The 20979-nt window shown below is 45.6% G+C and overlaps 1 protein-coding gene across 1 annotated transcript in view; it reads right to left on the bottom strand.

Moving 5' to 3' along the window:
• Positions 1-1042: 1042 nt before the first annotated feature.
• The window catches only part of LOC311230973 (uncharacterized protein), a 40379-nt gene continuing 20442 nt past the window's right edge, over positions 1043-20979 (bottom strand). Inside the window, exons 2-3 of the mRNA XM_084317428.1 lie at positions 3782-3911; positions 1043-2919 (exon numbers count right to left, since the gene is read on the bottom strand). Coding sequence (XP_084173554.1) covers positions 1898-2919; positions 3782-3911 — 1152 coding nt within the window. The 3' untranslated portion in view covers positions 1043-1897. The remainder of the gene's footprint in view (positions 2920-3781; positions 3912-20979) is intronic.

The raw sequence follows: 20979 nt of genomic DNA, 5'->3' as shown, positions 1-20979 counted from the left end.
GAGCGCCGTCTCACCTGGAGTCCTCTCCGGGGGGTAGTTCCAACACTCCGCAGTGTTGGCCGTTATCCATGGAATAATCAAAGCACCCAAAGCATAATCCAAGCCGTGGAAGGCTCGCCGTCGTCCGGGTAGAGTAATCCAATATACAGGTCCAGTCGCGCTGGCCCGGAGCTCCTCGGATGCAAGCACCACTAGGGGTCTGCCCAGCCTGGTTAAGCGTCCAGATAACGTCAGGAACGATGGGGGTACTGATAACTTTATAACTCTAACCGAACGATGCACCATACATGAATAGACTATTATTAGCTTAATAGAATACGTCCAACTCGACGGTATAGTGCCAAACTATGACTATTCAACTATTAATCCGCACGATATCTCAATGCCTATTCTGAGGCCAAGTAGGCCTTACTACACCACACGTGCGTCGTGGGTGAGGCTTCGCGTCTGTCACTCTGTTGGAGGGTAAAGAACTGGACTAAAAGAAAGTTCTACTTTACTTGCGCCATATATATATGCGCTATGAACAAATAGTACCATTCGTATTTCGCCAGACATATTCCTGCGCGGAACCGGGGCTTGCCACGACATGTTGGGCGGCACGATTGAACTTGGACCTAGGGGTATGGCAACCTGGCGCCAGGTTCTCGTCCAATGGTAGAATGAAACTATTATGGGCTGTTTAGTAGACTAAAGGGATATTCAGTGCATATTGTACAAGGAATATACAGGGGATATCAAACGATATACAAATACAATTAAATATATATATATAAATAAATATATATATTCGGTTTAATCTGATCCTTCACAACAGTGGGAATCACCAGTTTCATCACGATACGATACGATATCGATTCTTTGGACAACGATACGATATTATCCGATATCACACAGTCTGCCACGATACGATACAATACGATTCGATTCAGGTGCCTGCGATCGATATGAGATGATATTATATGCCCATTTAACACAATCAGTAACATTTAAATCAACAAAAAAAAAAGCAATGGAAATATTTTTTTTAGCTCTTCCAGACATTTAAATGAAAACCAATCTATTGTTTTTAATACAAATAGACCTCCTGTTCGCTGTTTTTGGTTCGTTTTTCTTTTTTTTCTCGATATTAATATATCCTATTCACTGTCACAGCGCTGTATTGCATTGTATGCTATCCCAAGAATGCACCCTCCTTCCCAGTCCCCACTTCTCTCTGCCTATGGCTCTGGGTTAGCTTGTTAGCTTAGGCTAACGTAACGTTATGTTCGATCTTTAACGCGACGTGGGCATAATGGAGTGGCGAGGATTGCAAAGCAGGTTAGATGCATTGGACCCGTTGCGGAATAAAACAGCAGGGACATGTTTTGGGTCACAGAATAGGCACACTAGTCTTGCTCGGCTCTGGGTTAGCTTGTTAGCTTACGCTAACGTAACGTTATCTTCGATCTTTAACGCGACGTGGGCATAATGGAGTGGCGAGGATTGCAAAGCAGGTTAGATGCATTGGACCCGTTGCAGAATAAAACAGCAGGGACATGTTTTGGGTCACAGAATAGGCACACTAGTCTTGCTCTAGTGACGCTCTGTGTGCTGTTGATGTTAAACGGAGTTTCACGACACTGGGCGCGGGGCGATGACGTCGCCGGATTTTCAAAATAAAAAATCGATCTTTTTACGTTGCATCGATCCTATTTGATTATTGATAATAGATCGATATATCTATCTGGATCGATGTATCGTCCCACCCCTAGTTAAAATGGTACCTATTTTTCATGTGAAGTTTTCCCCACAGTGGTATAGTTTCTCTCCTGTGTGAATGACGTTGATATCATTTCAGGATCATCATTATGAGTGTAACTCTTCTAATATTGGTCACAGCAGTAGGGGTTATCTCCTAGGAATGTGCAGGTGAATTGACAGGTTTGACATTTCCCTGAATCTTCTCTCCCAAGTGAATTTTCTCATGTTTTCTGAAATATGCTAATGTTCTGAATCTCTTATCACACAAACCACAATGATGTGGCTTCTCTCCTGTGTGAATTAACTGGTGTGATTTCAGACTAGACAGATGACTAAAGCTCTTCTCACACTGGTCACAGGAGTAGGGCTTCTCTCCTGTGTGAATCAACTGGTGTGATTTCAGACTAGACAGATGACTAAAGCTCTTCTCACACTGGTCACAGGAGTAGGGCTTCTCTCCTGTGTGAATCCTCTGGTGTGATTTCAGATTAGACAGTTGACTAAAGCTAGTCCCACACTGGTCACAGGAATAGGGCTTCTCTCCTGTGTGAATCCTCTGGTGTGATTTCAGATCAGACAGTTGTCTAAAGCTAGTCCCACACTGGTCACAGGAATAGGGCTTCTCTCCTGTGTGAATCCTCTGGTGTGATTTCAGATTAGACAGTCGACTAAAGCTCTTCTCACACTGGTCACAGAAGTAGGGCTTCTCTCCTGTGTGAATCATCTGGTGTCTTTTCAGATGACTCAGTTGACTAAAGCTCTCCCCACACTGGTCACAGGAATAGGGCTTCTCTCCTGTGTGAATCATCTGGTGTCTTTTCAGACTAGACAGTTGACTAAAGCTCTCCCCACACTGGTCACAGGAGTAGGGCTTCTCTCCTGTGTGAATCATCTGGTGTGTTTTCAGACTACACAGTTGACTAAAGCTCTCCCCACACTGGTCACAGGAGTAGGGCTTCTCTCCTGTGTGAATCATCTGGTGTCTTTTCAGATGACTCAGTTGACTAAAGCTCTTCTCACACTGGTCACAGGAATATAGTTTCTTTCCTGTGTGAATGCGCTGGTGTTTATTGAGATTCATCTTTGAACTGAAGTTTTCTCCACACTGGTCACAGCAGAGACCTTTTCTTCCATCCAAGCCTCTTGGTTTCGTCCCAGGCCTGACAGGATGGCTATCTGGATGGAGATAGTGATGGAGAAGAGTGTCAGAGTAAGGAGATTTGGTGATTTTATTCAGCTTAATTTCCATGTAAGAGGTTTATCATGGTATGTAGCTGGGTTTTATAGTTTAAGAACACAGTGTAGTCCAGAGTCGTCTACAGTTCTAGACTCAACGCCCACTTTGAAGTCACCAACACCAACCAACAGAGAGGGGTTCTGACCACGGAGCGCACGCAGGACTCACCACTCACTGTGACAACGGCAGAGGTACGTACGGTTCTGAGCAGAACAAACCCACGGAAGGCAGCCGGCCCAGACAACATCCCCGGCCGTGCCCTCAGGGTCTGTTCCTCAGAGCTGGCTGACGTACTTGCTGACATTTACAACTTGTCACTCGCACAAGCTATTGTGCCCACCTGCTTCAAGACCATAGTCATGTCGCACAACAAGGAGACCATCCCAGACACACTGGACCCTCTGCAGTTTGCGTACCGTCAGAACCGGTCCACTGAGGATTAGGGCTGCACGATTTTGGGAACTAATCTAATTGCGATTTTTCTGACCGATTCAATTTGCGATTAAAAAAATTAAAATGTAAAGCAGCCCAAAAAATTTGTCTTTTTACCTGGGAATTGATACGGTACCCAACGGTACCTTTTTTCTGTAATTTACTCTCTCTGTCTCTGAAGACTAAACTTCAGAACACACAATCTAAAACCCCTCCCTACAACAACTTTTTTAATGTTTAAATATCAACATCCTCAGTAAATACTATCAAAATGGCCCCGGAGATTAGACGGCCCTGAATGTGTTAAGAGGTTAAAGTCAACACTTATAAAGTCATAATGTTTACAGATTAAAGTCAACATTTCCATACTTGTTTCCATGCAGTCCAAACAGCTCTGCTCCTGGTCCAGCTGTGGCGGTTTCATGCAGTCCACCAAACAGACAGACAGTTCTCTCCAACCAAGGTGTGAGCGGCTAGGGGTGGTCATATTCAGACCAGTCTTGGGGGAAAGTAAGGAAAGAAATATCAGTACATTGTACATTCATCCTAACAAACAAAAGGTCTAACTTTTCAGTTGAAATTAATCAGGAACACAGAAAGCCAAGCAAGAACCATCCACTTAACTCTTAGCTCTATTTTCCTAGGCTAACAAATTGGAAAGGAAGGAAAATCCTGACAGGAAGATTTTCATAAAAACTGAAAAACACATGGGTGTATATATAGACAGATGCACTGCTATAGTTCTGATCTATGAATATAAGCCTATGATATTGCATTTAATTTGATGGCCAAAACATCTGATTAGTTATTGATGCAGGCAGCTGTTGTTTTTGTCTTCCAAGTGGTGTTTCCAGGATAGCATTGGAAAAACTAAGACCACGTCCTTGTCAGAAAGTACACGAAATTAAATGAAAATACAACTAAATGCAATATCGTGGCCATCTACAGAAGATTGAAAAATAATTGTTTGGTAAACTGTAAATAATACAACTTTACCATGGACTCCTAAACCAAGCTAAACTAGGATAATGTATGTCAGATAAACAGATGAGAAACACTGCTAAGCTAACGTTAGTTCTGGATTTTGCTAATGAAGGGCTAATATCTGAGGCTGCCGCGGCTAATAATAATAACTAGGGATGCACGATAATTATCGGGTCGATAATTATCGGGCCAATATCAGCAATTATGACGTCATCCCGATAAACCAGATAAAATTATTGATATCTCCGATAATATATAATATTGTTTTTGGTTAAAAAAATTACGTGTGGGTGGATTGGGATGAAGGGCGTTTGTTTTTACTGTAGGCTCCTCCCGTTTTGCCAGTACTGTGGTACGACTGATAGCGTGTGGTTTAGGAAGAGGGAGTTTTTCACAAATCCAGGGCTCCCTTTCTCATGCCTGGCTGTGACGTAGTCACGTAACTTTCAGAAGCAGCACGGATAGGAAACAAACATGGCGTCAGTAGTGTGGGACTTTTTCAAAGTTTCAGAGGAAAACAGTTTGCTTGCTATTTGTAACAAATGCAATGCAGAAGTTCCACAAGGGAAAAGGGCAACAAGCTATAACACATCCAACATAATAAGTCACCTGCAACATCACCACCGCTACGATGGTGTGTTAAAAGCCTACGACGACGCGCGAGCAGCTAAAGCTGCTGCGAATCCAAAGCCAGCTGCAAAGGAACCGGCGGGGCTTGTACCTATTGACGAGGCGTTTGCAAAATTAAAGAAGTTTGACAGAAATGACCCAAGGGCTCAAGCGATCTCTAACTTGATCACAGAAATGATGGCACTTGACGACCAGCCCTTTTCCCTCGTTGAAGACAATGGATGCTGTCGGCTACTTCGTCTTTTAGAGCCCTGTGCCCTCATTTATCAATGGTGCGTACGCACAGATATTAGAGCCATATGGAATCCGTTATATTTTTTTCCAAATTCCATTTTATTTTTTCCAAATTCCGTTTTTTCCGTTTTAATATTTCAGAATTCTGTATTTTGCTTTGTACGCTCATTTTACCATCAGAAATAGTGTCTAATAAGTGGGAATGAATAAATGTCCACAATTTAATAAGATATAACAGTTCATTTAATAGGGCTGTCTTAAATACTTCGAAGCTTCGTTCGATGGGCATGGGATTCGAATATGAAAATAAAATTTGATTATTAAAAAATATAAAAATATAAATTATATATATATTTTTTTTGCTAAATCAACTCTGCCTCTCTTTGTTAATTACAACAAGCAATGCTGTTTGTTATTTAAGATGAGGTCGGACTCGGCACTGACAGATTTGTGTTCATTGTGCTGCTTTTATAAAGCCTCAAATGACGGCTTACAATATTTCATGAAAGCAAAGTGTTTTGTTTGTCTAAAATTTAAAAGGGTTTAAACTTTACAGCACTGACAAAGTTGAACAAAGTGCTGTACAAGTCCCAAAAAAAAAAAAAAAAAAATATTATAATTTTTTTTTTTTTTTATACAGTTGATTCCATTTTTATTGCTCAATTCCGCGATTCCGTCCGCGATTCCGTGATCACGGATTTCATATGGCTCTAACAGATATGTGCGTAAACCATGCGTACGATAATTTCTAAGCAAAGTGTGGGACTTGATCAATTTGAACGTGTGCTTGACATTGTGCGTATATCTACCATGACCATGCGTACCTGGCGCCCAGCGGTAGAATATGAAGACTGCAACGCGGAAATAAGCTTTCGTGCATTCCGCACACGACCCAAAATTCATTATAGTTCATTGTAAAATAGCGACATTAGTGTAATTATTGTCAAACCCTATAAATAGCATTTGGAATAGGTCTTTCCAAATGAATGCATCTTATTTATTTATCGTTGCATTTGGCTGATAAGTCATTGCCGGTGGCCGGGAGGAACGCATTAAATTGTAATGTTATTACTGGGGTATCTGTAATTAAAATATCACTTAAATGCAGGGGATGGGGGCTATCTAGGCCTTTGACACGGTCAATCACTCCATTCTGATTGACAAGCTAAAAGCAATTGGTTGATAGTCTATCAGTGAGCTGGATGCAATCCTACCTTGAGGGGAGGGAACAGATGGTGGAGGTAAACGGTACCCTATCCCCCCCCCTCACAGTGAGCTGTGGTGTTCCACAAGGAAGCATACTAGGACCGCTACTGTTCCTAATTTATGCAAATGACATGTCGTCAGCTTGTGACTGCAACTTGTTCCTGTTTGCGGACGACTCAGCCCTGCTGGTCTCTGACAAGAACAAGTTACAGGTTGAAAAAACCCTCAGCTCGGAACTAGGCAGAATCTGCATATGGCTCGCTGATAACAAACTATCATTACACATGGGCAAAACAGAGTCCATTCTCTTCGGTTCAAATAACAAACTCAGCAAGACCGACGGCTTCTCAGTTACAGTGGGTGACAATATTGTCACAAGGAAAGATGAAATTACCTACCTGGGTTCCATCCTAGAGGCTAATCTCTCCTGTGACAAAATGGCATCCAATGTAATAAAAAAAAGTCAACCAACGAACTCGATTCTTGTACCGGATCTCCTCTCTGGTAAACAAGAACACCCTGAAGACTCTGGCAGGAGCACTCATTCAGGGGTACTACGACTATGCTTGCACCTCATGGTACCAAAGCACCTCAAAGGCGCTAAAAACAAAATTACAAACATCTCAAAACAAACTGGTCAGACTACTGCTTGACCTTACTCCTAGAACCCACCTCACCCCTGCCCACTTTGACAACCTAGGATGGCTTAGAGTAGACGACAGAGTACAACAACTTGCAATGGGCCTGGTCTACAAGATACACTACACGACCAAGGTACCCATGTACATGTCAAAATACTTCCCAAAGGTCAGTGAATACCACGATCACAACACCAGAGGGAGCTCCACAAATCATGTTAAACCCAGATTCGGCTCAAATAAGGGACTAAACACGTTTCGCAATTATGCCACATCAATGTGGAACGCCCTACCCAAAGCTGTAAAGGAATGTGGATCACTACCCACTTTCAAAACCTCTCTCAAGGGACACCTACGGGAGACTGCAATTCAACACTGGCCCCTGTAAATATCCTAACACAACCCCCTCCAATGTACAGTCATTTACCTAGTATGGTTTTGTCAATAGTTCAATGTACATTTGTGTTTGTTTGTACAGTGTCTCCTCCCCCCCCCCCCCTCAATGTACAGTGTTACTTGTTTATACAGTGTGCCCCCCGGCCCCCCGGCCCCCCAACCACCTCCAATGTAAATTACCCAGTATGGTTGTCAATATCCCAATGTACCCAACCCCCCCCACCCAACCTCCTCCAATGTACAGTTTCTACGTCAAATGTATATACTCCCTTTTCTTGACTCCTTCTGTATCACAAACAGTACTGTATTTGCAAATCTGGTATGTCATAAATGTATAGATGTAGCAGTACTGACTATCTGTATGTCATGTATGTCATATATGTCTATATGAATTGAAAATGGGGGACCCTGATGGAAACAAGACAAACGTCTTTCTCAGGTCTGCATCCCCTTAACAATTGTATGTATTGAGCCGTACTGTATTGTACCCATTCTGCAATCTGTTAAATAAAGTTTTCATTCATTCATTCATTCATTCATCTACTAAAGCCATGGCTGATGACTCCTCTGATCAACCCCAACAGGAGCGCATCTACAACCGGGCACACTCGCGCACAAGAGTCACCGTGGAGCGTGCAATTTGCCTGCTGAGGCTCTGCCTGTCTGGCACAGGGGGCACGCTGCAGTGTACCGCCTGAAAAGGTTTGCCACATCGTCATGGCTTGCAGTGTGCTCCATAATCTGGCCATCAAAAATGGCATCCCGCTGCTGGAACCCCCAAGACCTGATGCATGTCAGACGTGGAACAGCCACCTCCAAAACGCCACAGCAATACAGACAAGAGCTCATAGAGCAGTTTTATGTAAATCTACCCATGCAAGATATTCAGGGTAAAAAAAAAACTCTACTGTATATTTTTTATTTAATAGCGTTAGTGTTTTAAGGGAACTATTATTTTGAACATCTTTTTTATTGCCAGTTTGCTTTTACGTATCAAACTGATTACTGACTGTCATACAAATAATCAACCATCTACATACTGTAACTTTTCAGTGCACGTTTCTATTTGTGCGCTCCCGCACAGACGTTATGGAATTCAAGTTCGAGTTTTTATTGATCACATACACATGGTGTAGGCTACATGGCAGTGAGATTCATTGTTCTTGTATGCTCTCGTATTATTGTTATAGATAGGCTATTGTCAAGAAAGGAAGTACATTATTTTCAATCGTGGCTTTAATTCGTAGCCGAGAAGCCGTTTTCTAGCAGCTTCTAATCCCGATCCGTCTCAGCCACATGCATAACTGTCTGAGACCGGCTATGGAAACAAATCATAAATAAACTACTGTAAATAAAATAGCCTATAACATTATAAAGGATATAGGCCAACCTTTCTTCCCCAGAGCCCCACGATTCCTTGGAGACATGAATGATATGATATATGCACAAGTTACTGTTCCATAATAGGTAGGGGTGCACCGATATGAAAATGTGCCGCCGATACCGATACCGATTGTTCAACTAACACAATCGGCCGATACCGATACCGATATTAGTGGCAAAAAAAAGATTTATATATATATATATATATTAGGGCTGTCAGTTTATCGCGTTAATTAGATTAATTAATTACACAGCAAATTATCACGTTATGAAAATTAACTCAAAATTAATTTTTTTTTTTTTTTTTTTTATAATTTTTTTTGTATCTCATTCATTCCATAAGAATGTAGAATACACATTTACAGATTTTTTTTTTTTTTAATATGGCCCATTTGCATGTTCTTGGTATCTGATTCTAGGGACATCTATGAATCTCAGGGAATGTATTCCCAGTGTCAGAAATACTGTGGGCTAGATCCACAAAGAATGGATTGCACGGTGCAAGTTGCACCCTTACTTACAATTCATTATGAATTAAAAATGGGGGACCCTGATGTAAACAAGACGAAAGTCTTTCTCTGGTCTGCATCCCCTTAACAATTGTGTGTATTGAGCCGTACTGTATTGTACCCATTCTGCAATCTGTTAATAACATTTTCATTCAATCAATCAATCTGCGCGGTGATTGATTGAAATTTTTATTTTGAGTAAATTGTAATGAACCAAATTAGAATATCAATAATTCTTTTTTTATCTTTGACTGTGAATAACACCATGCTCAAATTGACCAGACCTGAAAAATCTAAGCAAATTAATAGATGGAAGATGATTAAACAGAAGGTTTTGTAGATACAGTACTGAATTCTGCCATCCGGACACATGCAATTTGAAATATGATTATAGAATATAGAATATCAGGCATAAAATAGTTATGAGATTAAAATGCGATTAATTAATTACAAATCCTGTAATTAATTAGATACATTTTTTTAATCGCCTGACAGCACTAATATATATATATATATATATATATATATATATTTTTTTAACCCTTTCTCTGCCACGCTTATATCCATCAATGTTTGATCACTGCCAGCTCTATTTGTCTATGGAGATGTTCACCTACTTTGCAGGGCTACAACTTTTTAAATTGTATTGCTAAATTGACATTACTATGGCCCATTCAACATCAATTAGCTATTGTTCAGGGTGTAGGAACGTTTTACTTTTTCATTCACACATTCATATAAAAATACTGTCTAGAGTATAAATATGTTTTCATCGTTTTCTGCAGTAATTCCTAGAACGTGAGATATAGCCATTTATGCATATATTACATCATCAAATGCAGTTGCTAGCGATTGACGTCAGATAAAAAATTTCAATTGTACAAGGTCCTAAACGTCATGACTCATCATCTGCTGGTGACCGGAGGGGGGGGTCGTTTATAATGCAATGACCGACGTTAAATGAATCATGTAGTATGGGTGATATATTGATCATAGCTGTTTGTATGGATAATAATAATCAAAAACGCTGAAACTCACCGCAGCTTCCTCGTAGCGATGGGGGATGATACTGGAGCAAAAAGATCGCTATTATGGGATGTTGATCTAGACCAGGGGTCAGCAACCTTTTTGACATGAAGTGCCTGTTTGAAATATAGTCGTAACTAGTGTGCCTCAACAATATTCCATGCATCATAAAAAACATTTCTCATAATCAGGTATTTTTAATGATAATTTTTACATTATTACATCATTATTGTTATTGTTATTATTAACAATATTATTATGATGGTTGTATCAACCCTAAATCTGAGTTGGGGCGGGGGTGCAATGCAGACAAACAGTTTTGCTTTACTGAGCTCCGTTATCTGGGGGCTGTAGTTGGTCACTTTAAGCTGCACACCGAAGCATCTTTTAATCCAGCTGTTTGCTGTTCTCTGATATTTTCTGACATTTCGTTGATGCGTCGCTCAACACTTCAAGCTGACATGGGGATATCTTTTATCCTTGATTTGATTGTCTCTTTGTTTGGCAAGCCTTCAAACAAAACATCTGAGCTACAGAGAAAAGCCTCCTTGATATACTCGACTTAAAAAAAAGAACCTGTGGGAGGATTTCAACAAGATAAATGCGACAACAGTGCAAAATATTTCACTATAATATTTCAAAGCAAAAAAAATTTAAAGGTATAATTTCTTTAATTTTTTAAGATTTTTTTTAATGCTGCCCCCTGTGCCAATGAAAATGCCCCCGCGTGCCTATGCAGGCACGCGTGCCTAGGGTTGCCTACCCAGGGCTCTACGCTAACCTTTTTCACTAGGGGCACAGGTGCTCCTAAATGAAAAAATTTAGGAGCACACAAAGAAATTTAGGAGCACCCAAAAATATTTAGGAGCACAGTGAAAATATGTCAAGTAACAGAGTTAATTCTTTTTTCTAAAAATAAATTTATATTTGTACTGTGCGTGCATGTGCAAACGGGAACGGGACACATCTGTGCAATAGCACATACCACCAAAGTCACTGGCCCACTGTGTGCGTGCGTGTGTATCATCTGCGTGTGCAAACGGGAATGGGACACAGACATTTGAACTATTAATTAAGTGATTAATGCCTACTATGGCAAAGTTGTAGCCAACAACTAGGCCTAATAAGAAAGGCAGTGACATTGAACAAAAAGGAGAAACTGGCTTTACAACCAGGGCCATCAGTAGAGGGGGGAGCTAGTGTTGCTCTTTTAGAAAAATAATCCTTTCAGGGTTGCCTATTGAAATACTGTACACCTCCAGTACAGTAGTTTGCGTGTCAGGTAGACCATTGATTGACAGTCGATTCTGCCAATTACGACGTCACACCGTTGCACTCTGGCCGTCCGGCGCTGCAGCTAGACCCTATTGCCACACCGCTTGCACTCTGGCCGTCCGGCGCTACAGCTGGACCCATTGCCCACCTCTGCGGTTGATAACGCTAGCCAAGTTAGCTGTACACACATACACAGTGGGCCAGTTGTAGGGGTGTAACAATGCATCGCAATGCATCGATCCTACTTTGCAATATTTACAAAACATGACATTGTTTTCGAACTCTAGCCATGGGGAAATGTTTAGCCAATTCACGTTAAATTTGTATGTCTTCCCTCCGGCTCCAGTGGGTGTAGCTTCGCTAGCTACAGTGGCTACATTGGGTGCTACAGTGGGTGTAGCCTCGCTAGCTTGGTCAACTCCGCTAGCATGCTGGCTAGCGTCAGTATCTTGGTTAACGTTAACCATCACCTCTGTAACATGAGCTGCCTCGCCTGACTTCTCATTCTCCGGTATCTTTCGCACAAAATAAAAATGAATGGGCTTCGACATGGCTGTATTGTCTGACTCAGACAGTGACGCTGATCGTTACTTTCGGTTTCCAGTCGCGTGACCACAGGAAACTCTACTGTGATTGGAACGTTTATGCGGCTGTGAACTGTGGGACTTGTAGTTTTTTAACGATTCTCGCAGCGGAGAAAAAAAAGGACGAATGAGGCTGTACTCTGCACTCGCCGGCCCACTCGCACACCGTGCGAGTACTTGATTTTGCATGTTCGCACGCACATATTTTTAGGGGCATATGCGAGCAATATGGTCGCACTGTAGAGCCCTGCTACCCCTGATCTAGACTAACCATTTCCGGGTTGTATAATGCTATATACGTCCAAATAACGTTGTTTATTGAGTTATGGCAACCGATCGATTATCCAGTGTGTCAAGATGGAGTCCCGGGAGCGATCGCGAGTGGCGGACGGAATAGGGGGGACACCAAGCACTTCCGGCCCCACTTCCCCACTTCCGGTTTGGCGATCGGCCACCAGGAGGCGATATTGAACCGTTGGAGAGTTGAGTGGAGATCAAAGGGTTAACTACTGTATATGTGCACGAGCGCCCATATATGTCACCACCACGTTAACCTGAGACGTGAAATTAAGTACCAACATGGACAAAGTCTCAACCTGTTCATAACAGAGGATCACCAGCTGCCCCCTACTGGTGCAATGTCAAACCCATTTACTGCACATAATAAACCATTGATAATGGCCAATGGTACCAATACATACATGATACATCGGTGCACCCCTACTACCTGTCATCATCATCATCATCATCACTGTCATAATGAATGAGTGAAACACACTACCTGTCATCACACCACCATCACCTTCATAATGAATGAGTGAAACACACTACCTGTCATCACACCACCACCTGGGCTATTTTGTGTGTGTGTGTGTATACTGTGTGGGTATCAGACGGTTTTAAACTGTCTGGGTATCAGATGGTTTTAAACTGAGTATCAGATGGTTTTAAACTGTGTGGGCATCAAACAGGGAAGAAAGACTGTCAGGTTTTAAACTTTGGGTATCAAATAGGAAGAAAGACAGTCAGGTTTTAAACTTTGGATATCAAATAGAAAGAAAGACTGTCAGGTTTTATACAATACTCACTGGCTTTCATAACCTTACAGACTAACTTCTCGTCTTGCTCAAGACTTGTTTATGACTTATGAGTAGGGATGCTCGATATTGGCTTTTTTACCGATACCGATATACCGATATTGTCCAACTCTTAATTTCCGATACCGATATCAACCGATACCGATATATGCAGGGTTTCCCCCCCCCCAAAATGGAATAATTTCAGGTAATTAACATTACATATCTCTTGTTGTGGAATTAACACAACATTATGCATACTTTTGACAATAAATAAAATCAGAATTTGTTCTTACTTGCTTGCCTGGGTAAATAAAGGTTATAGAAATATAAAAAAAAAAAATTGAAAACCGATACCGATATTTTCCGATATCACATTTTAATGCCGATATCGGCCGATAATATCGGTAGGCCGATAATATCGGACATCCCTACTTATGAGTTTTAATAAGAGAGAGCACCATCTCTCTCAACCAAAGCAATGCATGGTGACGGGTGACGGCAACAGAACAATCTTTATTGACAGTCGATTCTGCCAATTACGTCACACCGCTAGCACCCACCTCCTGCTGTTCTTACCACCAATCGACAAACGTTTATTCGTTTTTTACTTCCGGGAATTCCGCCATTGCTTGCGAGAACCACAACAAACCTATCGGCGCTAATAACGTTATCTCCCCGCAGCCACGAGTAGATTACCAGCGCTCCGCAGGATGACCAAACGAGGCATAATTATTTTACTGCAACGAATGTTATAATAAAACAAAGCTTTTCTATACATTTGTCTGATTGAAAACTTTATTAACAGATTGCAGAATGGGTACAACTCAGTACGGGCTCTATGAGCAACGGAAGGAACTGAGCTATGAATGAGTAATGCTTGCTACTTGCTATTAGGGATGGGTACCGAATTCGGTACTTTTAAGGTACCGAACCGAAACACGTCGGTACTACCGAGTATCGATTCAAGTGAGATACAAAAAAAATTAAAAATCTTTTCATGTCAACGTTCACCGCTTACCTAGGATTTTACTTGATTCAACAACAAAGCAGTCGGAGCAATGGCAAGCCGAAAACGGTCGAAATTGTAGTTATTTGAATTTTGGATATTTTTTTTTACTAAAGTACCGAAAAAAGGTACCGTTGGGTACCGGTATCGATTCACAGGTACCGGTACCGTATCGGTTCAAATGTGAAAGGTACCCATCCCTACTTGCTATGTTCGGGTAAATAATATGCTGATGTTATTGAACGTGTAACACTAACTATATAACGTTAATGCCACAAAACGAATGCCTTTGTTAGTAACTTTGATGCAGTAGCTTGTGTGTGTGTGGGGGCGGCGTTGTGCAGGTCGCTTGACTGAACTTTTTTTTGCCTTTTGACGCGACACAAATTGATGGATATTTATCGGCTACTGCCATCTGCACATTCGAGCTTATCGGCCGATAGGCCGATTGCAGTCAACAAGGCACTTATCGGCCGATACCGATACCCGACCGATACATCGGTGCACCCCTAATATTAGGCTATGCTATTATATATAATTTATATAGGCTACCTAATACCGACATCAAAATAAATTGTATGCCTCTACAAATCATATTATACCAGGTAGCCAATCGAACTTTAAAAGAACGAAATTAAAAAAGGCATTCATATTCCAGCATAAGCATTGTTATATTATCATACTGGCCATCGCGTCTCGCTCTTTGCCATTATGAGATATCTTTTATCTCCTAGCACCTACTGTGCTCACGAACAAACAATTGCACTCCATGCACGTGCCCAGGCCACGCCCCCACATCCTGCTATATGACGCCGGACATGGTCACACTCTACCTTCCTCTTTTTTGTTTCCAACACGGACGTTGCAGTGCACTCCGTGAACTAGTTGTTATGAAACGCAGGGAGAAATTACACAATGTTGGGTTTTCGCCGGAGGTTCACCAGCCCCTGGAATCTTCTCGGCACATCCTAACAGCGCATCGGGCCTGTCCTGGGGTTCCTCATCTCGTGACAGCGGGTCGAGGGACATCGCGCGACGGTTAGCAGTCGAGCTACGTCGCGCACAGGTAGGCCTGCGTTGTCAGGCATTGATACTAGCATGAGTAATACTGCTGGTTGTCCCGTGAGACAGCCGTGTGATGTATTGGCGCGAGGGGCAGGATATTTGGAAAAACATGGTCGTCATGACTGTTTTGGGTGTTTTCCCAACTATCCTAGTGCGCGCGGCTAATGCTACAATGCTGGGTCTCCGTTATTTGTTCCCCGCCGAGGGCCGTCTTTACTAAAAGGTCTTCCCTCCTCTTAACCATTCATGCTGATGGTCAATCTGTGTCTAATGTTGGGGGTTTAACGGGGGCTTGTTTACCATTTTCATGGGTGGATGGGCTGAGGCTCAGGGCTGGTGTGCTTTTTGTGAATCTATGAATTGTGTGCGGGACTGGTGTTTTCTCTGGTCTGCATCCCATTAACAATCGTGTGTATGGGCTAGCCCATTCTGCAGTGTGTTAGTGGAGTTTTCGTTCATTTATTCATTTACCCCTTCATGGGTGCACACCACAGTGGAGGTTGCTGCATGTCTACTAGTGAGGCAGTGCTTCACTAGTAGTAGTCTTTTGTCTGCAGCCACCACTGGTGCTCCGTGCTTGTGAAGCAGGTGGCATCAGTCCTTTGCTTCTGACATGGTGGAACGGTGTCTTCCGCCCGGCCGACGCCATGAGGCGAGTCGGCAGGTGGCTGGTGACATGTTAAAGCCTATACCGCCGCGGTATAGAATTAGCAGCGACTAGCAACATTGTTCGAATTGCTGTTTTTTCTGTAAAAAAATGGTGTCGGGTGGTGGGGTTTTGAGGTTATTTGCTTTTGACCTAGCCGCAAGCTATAACCGCAGGGAGGGCTAGGATGCTGTCAACGCTTGTTTACAGACATCCTTGGTTGGATCAGTCTCCCCTTGAGGAGGAGAGGTTTTTCCCTCCTCAGGGCTCCCCTCTCCGCAGAGGGACTTTGGTCTTTCCGCAGGAGCGCGGGCGGTATTTGACCTAGGCCCAACACCGCCTCACACCGCGCAGCCAGAGGTGAGGGCGCTGCCTCGCCAACAGCTGTGGCGAGGCCCCCAACCAGCGGTCATGTTTCTCCCGCCTGAGGTACCCTGGACACAAAGACAACAGGTGATCACAAGGCAGACAGCCTTGGCGGCCGAGGGATCGACTACATTAGATGAGCACGCCCTAAAGAAACGTTGCCATCTAGCTGCGTCTAGTTCGCCCTCTGGTCACTCCCCCCCCCCCCCCCCAACACCAGCGGGATACGGGCTCTGATTTGTTCCCTTTGGCTGCGGGCCGTGTGCCTTCAGTGAAGCACGAGCGGCCCCACGTTTCGCTTCTCATGGGGACAGGGGCTGACACTTAGTTGCTGGCTAGGCCTGGGTCTGTACGTGAGTATGCTGTGCTGTCAAGCGGCTCCCACGCCACACGTTCTGCGTCTGTGTTTGGTGAGCCTGGTGTTGTGTCTGTCAACTACGAAGGTAGTCAGCGGGGGAACTCGAGGCCCAGGGGGTCGCAGCGCGAGTTCCCACAGCCCCGCCCTCGCCAGGCCGGGTATCACGTTAGTGCCTCCCACGGCCGGAAGACCGGCGGTGGTCAGTCAGGCGCGCATGATTTGGGTGGTAGTAATATCACGATTGCCTCGTTGGTAGTGTCAGGGTGCGATATCCCAGGTCCACGAGACGCCCTGCTCACGCGGTTGGCGAGTCCAGGGTTGGCAACGCACAGCGGGTGGGACCGGGCCGCCTATCTACGGTTCTGGGTGGACCAGCGCCAAGTGGCGGCGGGTGCGCTTGGGATTATCATCACATATGGCTACAGCAGTGCCATATGTCGAGGTGGATGGAGAGAACGCTGAGGCGGGGACTTGTGTTGCAGTTTGCACAACCCCACCCGTTTTCAGGTTTGGTACAGACCCTATTGTCAGGGTCAACAGCAGTGACAGCAGTGACAGCTCTGGCCGACGAGATCCAATCTCTGTTGGCGAAGCAAGCCATCGTCGTGGTCCCAAAGGAGGACGCGATGCGTGGCGTTTCCTCCCGGTATTCTCTGGTGCCCGAGAAATCGCGGGGGGGGGGGTGTCAGACCCATACTGGACCCGTCCCATGGAAGATTCAGAATGTTGACCGACTCCCACCTGTTAGACGCTGTCAGGTGGGGGACTGGTTCACCTCCATAGACCTGTAGGATGCGTATTCGCATCCCTATCTTCCATCCTAGGGCTTACCTACGCTTCCTTTGCAGGGCTTAGCGTACGGGTACCAGAGGCTGCCGTTCGGCTACGCTCTGGCTCGCCGCATCTTCACCAAGTGCGTGGAGACCGCGCTGGGGCCTCTGCGTCGTCGGGGGTTACGAATTGTATTCTGCCCTGGACGACGTTCTGGTCCTTGGCCGGTCAGGGTAGATCGCCAGGTCTCATACCAGGCAGGTGGTGTCTCACCAGCCTGGGTTTTGCTGTAGACTGGAAGTAGAGTTCTCCTCTTCCCAGTCAACGGGTGGAGAACTTGGGCTTTTTCTAAGCTCAAGGTCTATATGGGCATCCCTCTCGGAGCGGCGGCGAGTGGTTGGTTCTCGGCGCGCTCGGGAGGTTCCGTCCTAGAACGGTTACGGCGCTGTCCGTGATGCGCCTGCTGCTGGGGTCCCTCTTGGCCACCTCTTCATGAGGAGAATGCAGAGGTGGTTTTTTCCAGTATGGAAATGGACCCGGTGTGAGACATGTGGAAGCGGCTGAAGGTTCCCATGTCAGTACTGGGGGACCTCGTGTTCTGAGGAGGGTCTGGTGCCCTCACCTGCGGGGTCCCCATGGGCAGCAGGCTGTCACACGTCACAGTCTTCACCGACGCCTCCCTCATGGTATGGGGGGGGGGGGACGTGTCGGGCCAACGCAGTAGGGGGCAGCTGGCAAGACCATGCTGCCCGGTCTGCGCTACATTCAATGTGTTGGAATTGATGGCAGTCCTTCTGGTCCTCAAACGGCTCAACCACCTTGTGGTGGGCAAGCATGTTTTGGTCAGGATGGACAACACGACGTCATCGTCGTATATTGTCAGAGAGGGAGGATTGCGCTCCCCCCGTCTGCACCGGGCGGCGGTCGGGCTCTGGCTATGGGCGTTCCCCATCTGCTCTGCCTGAGGGCTCTCTACATCCCCGGCAGGGTGAATGTGGGTGCAGGTGTGATGTCGCGGGCGGGATACGGGCTCTGATTTGTTCCCTTTGGCTGCGGGCCGTGTGCCTTCAGTGAAGCACGAGCGGCCCCACGTTTCGCTTCTCATGGGGACAGGGGCTGACACCCAGTTGCTGGCTAGGCCTGGGTCTGTCCGTGAGTATGCTGTGCTGTCAAGCGGCTCCCACGCCACACGTTCTGCGTCTGTGTTTGGTGAGCCTGGTGTTGTGTCTGTCAACTACGAAGGTAGTCAGCGGGGGAACTCGAGGCCCAGGGGGTCGCAGCGCGAGTTCCCACAGCCCCGCCCTCGCCAGGCCGGGTATCACGTTAGTGCCTCCCACGGCCGGAAGACCGGCGGTGGTCAGTCAGGCGCGCATGATTTGGGTGGTAGTAATATCACGATTGCCTCGTTGGTAGTGTCAGGGTGCGATATCCCAGGTCCACGAGACGCCCTGCTCACGCGGTTGGCGAGTCCAGGGTTGGCAACGCACAGCGGGTGGGACCGGGCCGCCTATCTACGGTTCTGGGTGGACCAGCGCCAAGTGGCGGCGGGTGCGCTTGGGATTATCATCACATATGGCTACAGCAGTGCCATATGTCGAGGTGGATGGAGAGAACGCTGAGGCGGGGACTTGTGTTGCAGTTTGCACAACCCCACCCGTTTTCAGGTTTGGTACAGACCCTATTGTCAGGGTCAACAGCAGTGACAGCAGTGACAGCTCTGGTCGACGAGATCCAATCTCTGTTGGCGAAGCAAGCCATCGTCGTGGTCCCAAAGGAGGACGCGATGCGTGGCGTTTCCTCCCGGTATTCTCTGGTGCCCGAGAAATCGCGGGGGGGGGTGTCAGACCCATACTGGACCCGTCCCATGGAAGATTCAGAATGTTGACCGACTCCCACCTGTTAGACGCTGTCAGGTGGGGGACTGGTTCACCTCCATAGACCTGTAGGATGCGTATTCGCATCCCTATCTTCCATCCTAGGGCTTACCTACGCTTCCTTTGCAGGGCTTAGCGTACGGGTACCAGAGGCTGCCGTTCGGCTACGCTCTGGCTCGCCGCATCTTCACCAAGTGCGTGGAGACCGCGCTGGGGCCTCTGCGTCGTCGGGGGTTACGAATTGTATTCTGCCCTGGACGACGTTCTGGTCCTTGGCCGGTCAGGGTAGATCGCGCCATGTCTCATACCAGGCAGGTGGTGTCTCACCAGCCTGGGTTTTGCTGTAGACTGGAAGTAGAGTTCTCCTCTTCCCAGTCAACGGGTGGAGAACTTGGGCTTTTTCTAAGCTCAAGGTCTATATGGGCATCCCTCTCGGAGCGGCGGCGAGTGGTTGGTTCTCGGCGCGCTCGGGAGGTTCCGTCCTAGAACGGTTACGGCGCTGTCCGTGATGCGCCTGCTGCTGGGGTCCCTCTTGGCCACCTCTTCATGAGGAGAATGCAGAGGTGGTTTTTTCCAGTATGGAAATGGACCCGGTGTGAGACATGTGGAAGCGGCTGAAGGTTCCCATGTCAGTACTGGGGGACCTCGTGTTCTGAGGAGGGTCTGGTGCCCTCACCTGCGGGGTCCCCATGGGCAGCAGGCTGTCGCACGTCACAGTCTTCACCGACGCCTCCCTCATGGTATGGGGGGGGGGGGACGTGTCGGGCCAACGCAGTAGGGGGCAGCTGGCAAGATTTACCTCATGGACATGACTGGGGGTTCTGTCTCCCAGGCGGTTCTGAGGTCTGGGACCTCTCCTGCGTCCCGCCATTTGGTGGGTGTGTGCCACGGGGTGCTGTGTCACACGTGGTCCCGCCTGTGCTGTGCGTTTTCAGGAGTCTCTGGTTCCCTCTTTTTCGCACTTTGGTGGAGTTGACTGCCTCCCCCCCTTCGTTAGGACGGGCGGGTGGACGGGACTCCCCTCCTCCCTGGTTGGGGCTTACGATCCCTTAGGAGTTACACTTGTCGGGCCACGCGTCTGCTCTGTCCCATATCTCATAATGGCAAAGAACAAGATCATGTGTACAAATAATCTAAGGAAATTAATAAAGGGAAGATTATTAAACAAGGTTCTGTAGATACAGTACTGAATTCTCCCATCCGGACCAATGCAATTTGAAATATCATTATAGAATATAGAATATGATGCTTATAAATTACCTTATTATAGCCAATTCGCACATTTATATATATATACATATATTATCTTTCAAATGCCCAAGTTCAATTTGTATTTAGTATCACCAGGCGTGCATAAGAACAGATAATGATATCTACTGTAATTTACTGTACCTTTTTATTTTCACCACAGTGCAACCATTTTGAAACTAATTTCAGATCTAATTGTTGCTACATGCTAATAATAGGGAGGAGAAACTAACTGCGTTACAATATTTTGTTTCCATAAATGGCGATGACTCTGACAGGGCAAAGCTAG

The sequence above is a fragment of the Notolepis coatsorum genome (assembly GCF_963971535.1).
Source record: "Notolepis coatsorum genome assembly, chromosome: 6".
Lineage (NCBI taxonomy): Eukaryota > Metazoa > Chordata > Actinopteri > Aulopiformes > Paralepididae > Notolepis > Notolepis coatsorum.
The sequence above is the reverse complement of the archived record's forward strand: the minus strand, read 5'-3'. Positions and strand labels throughout refer to the sequence as shown.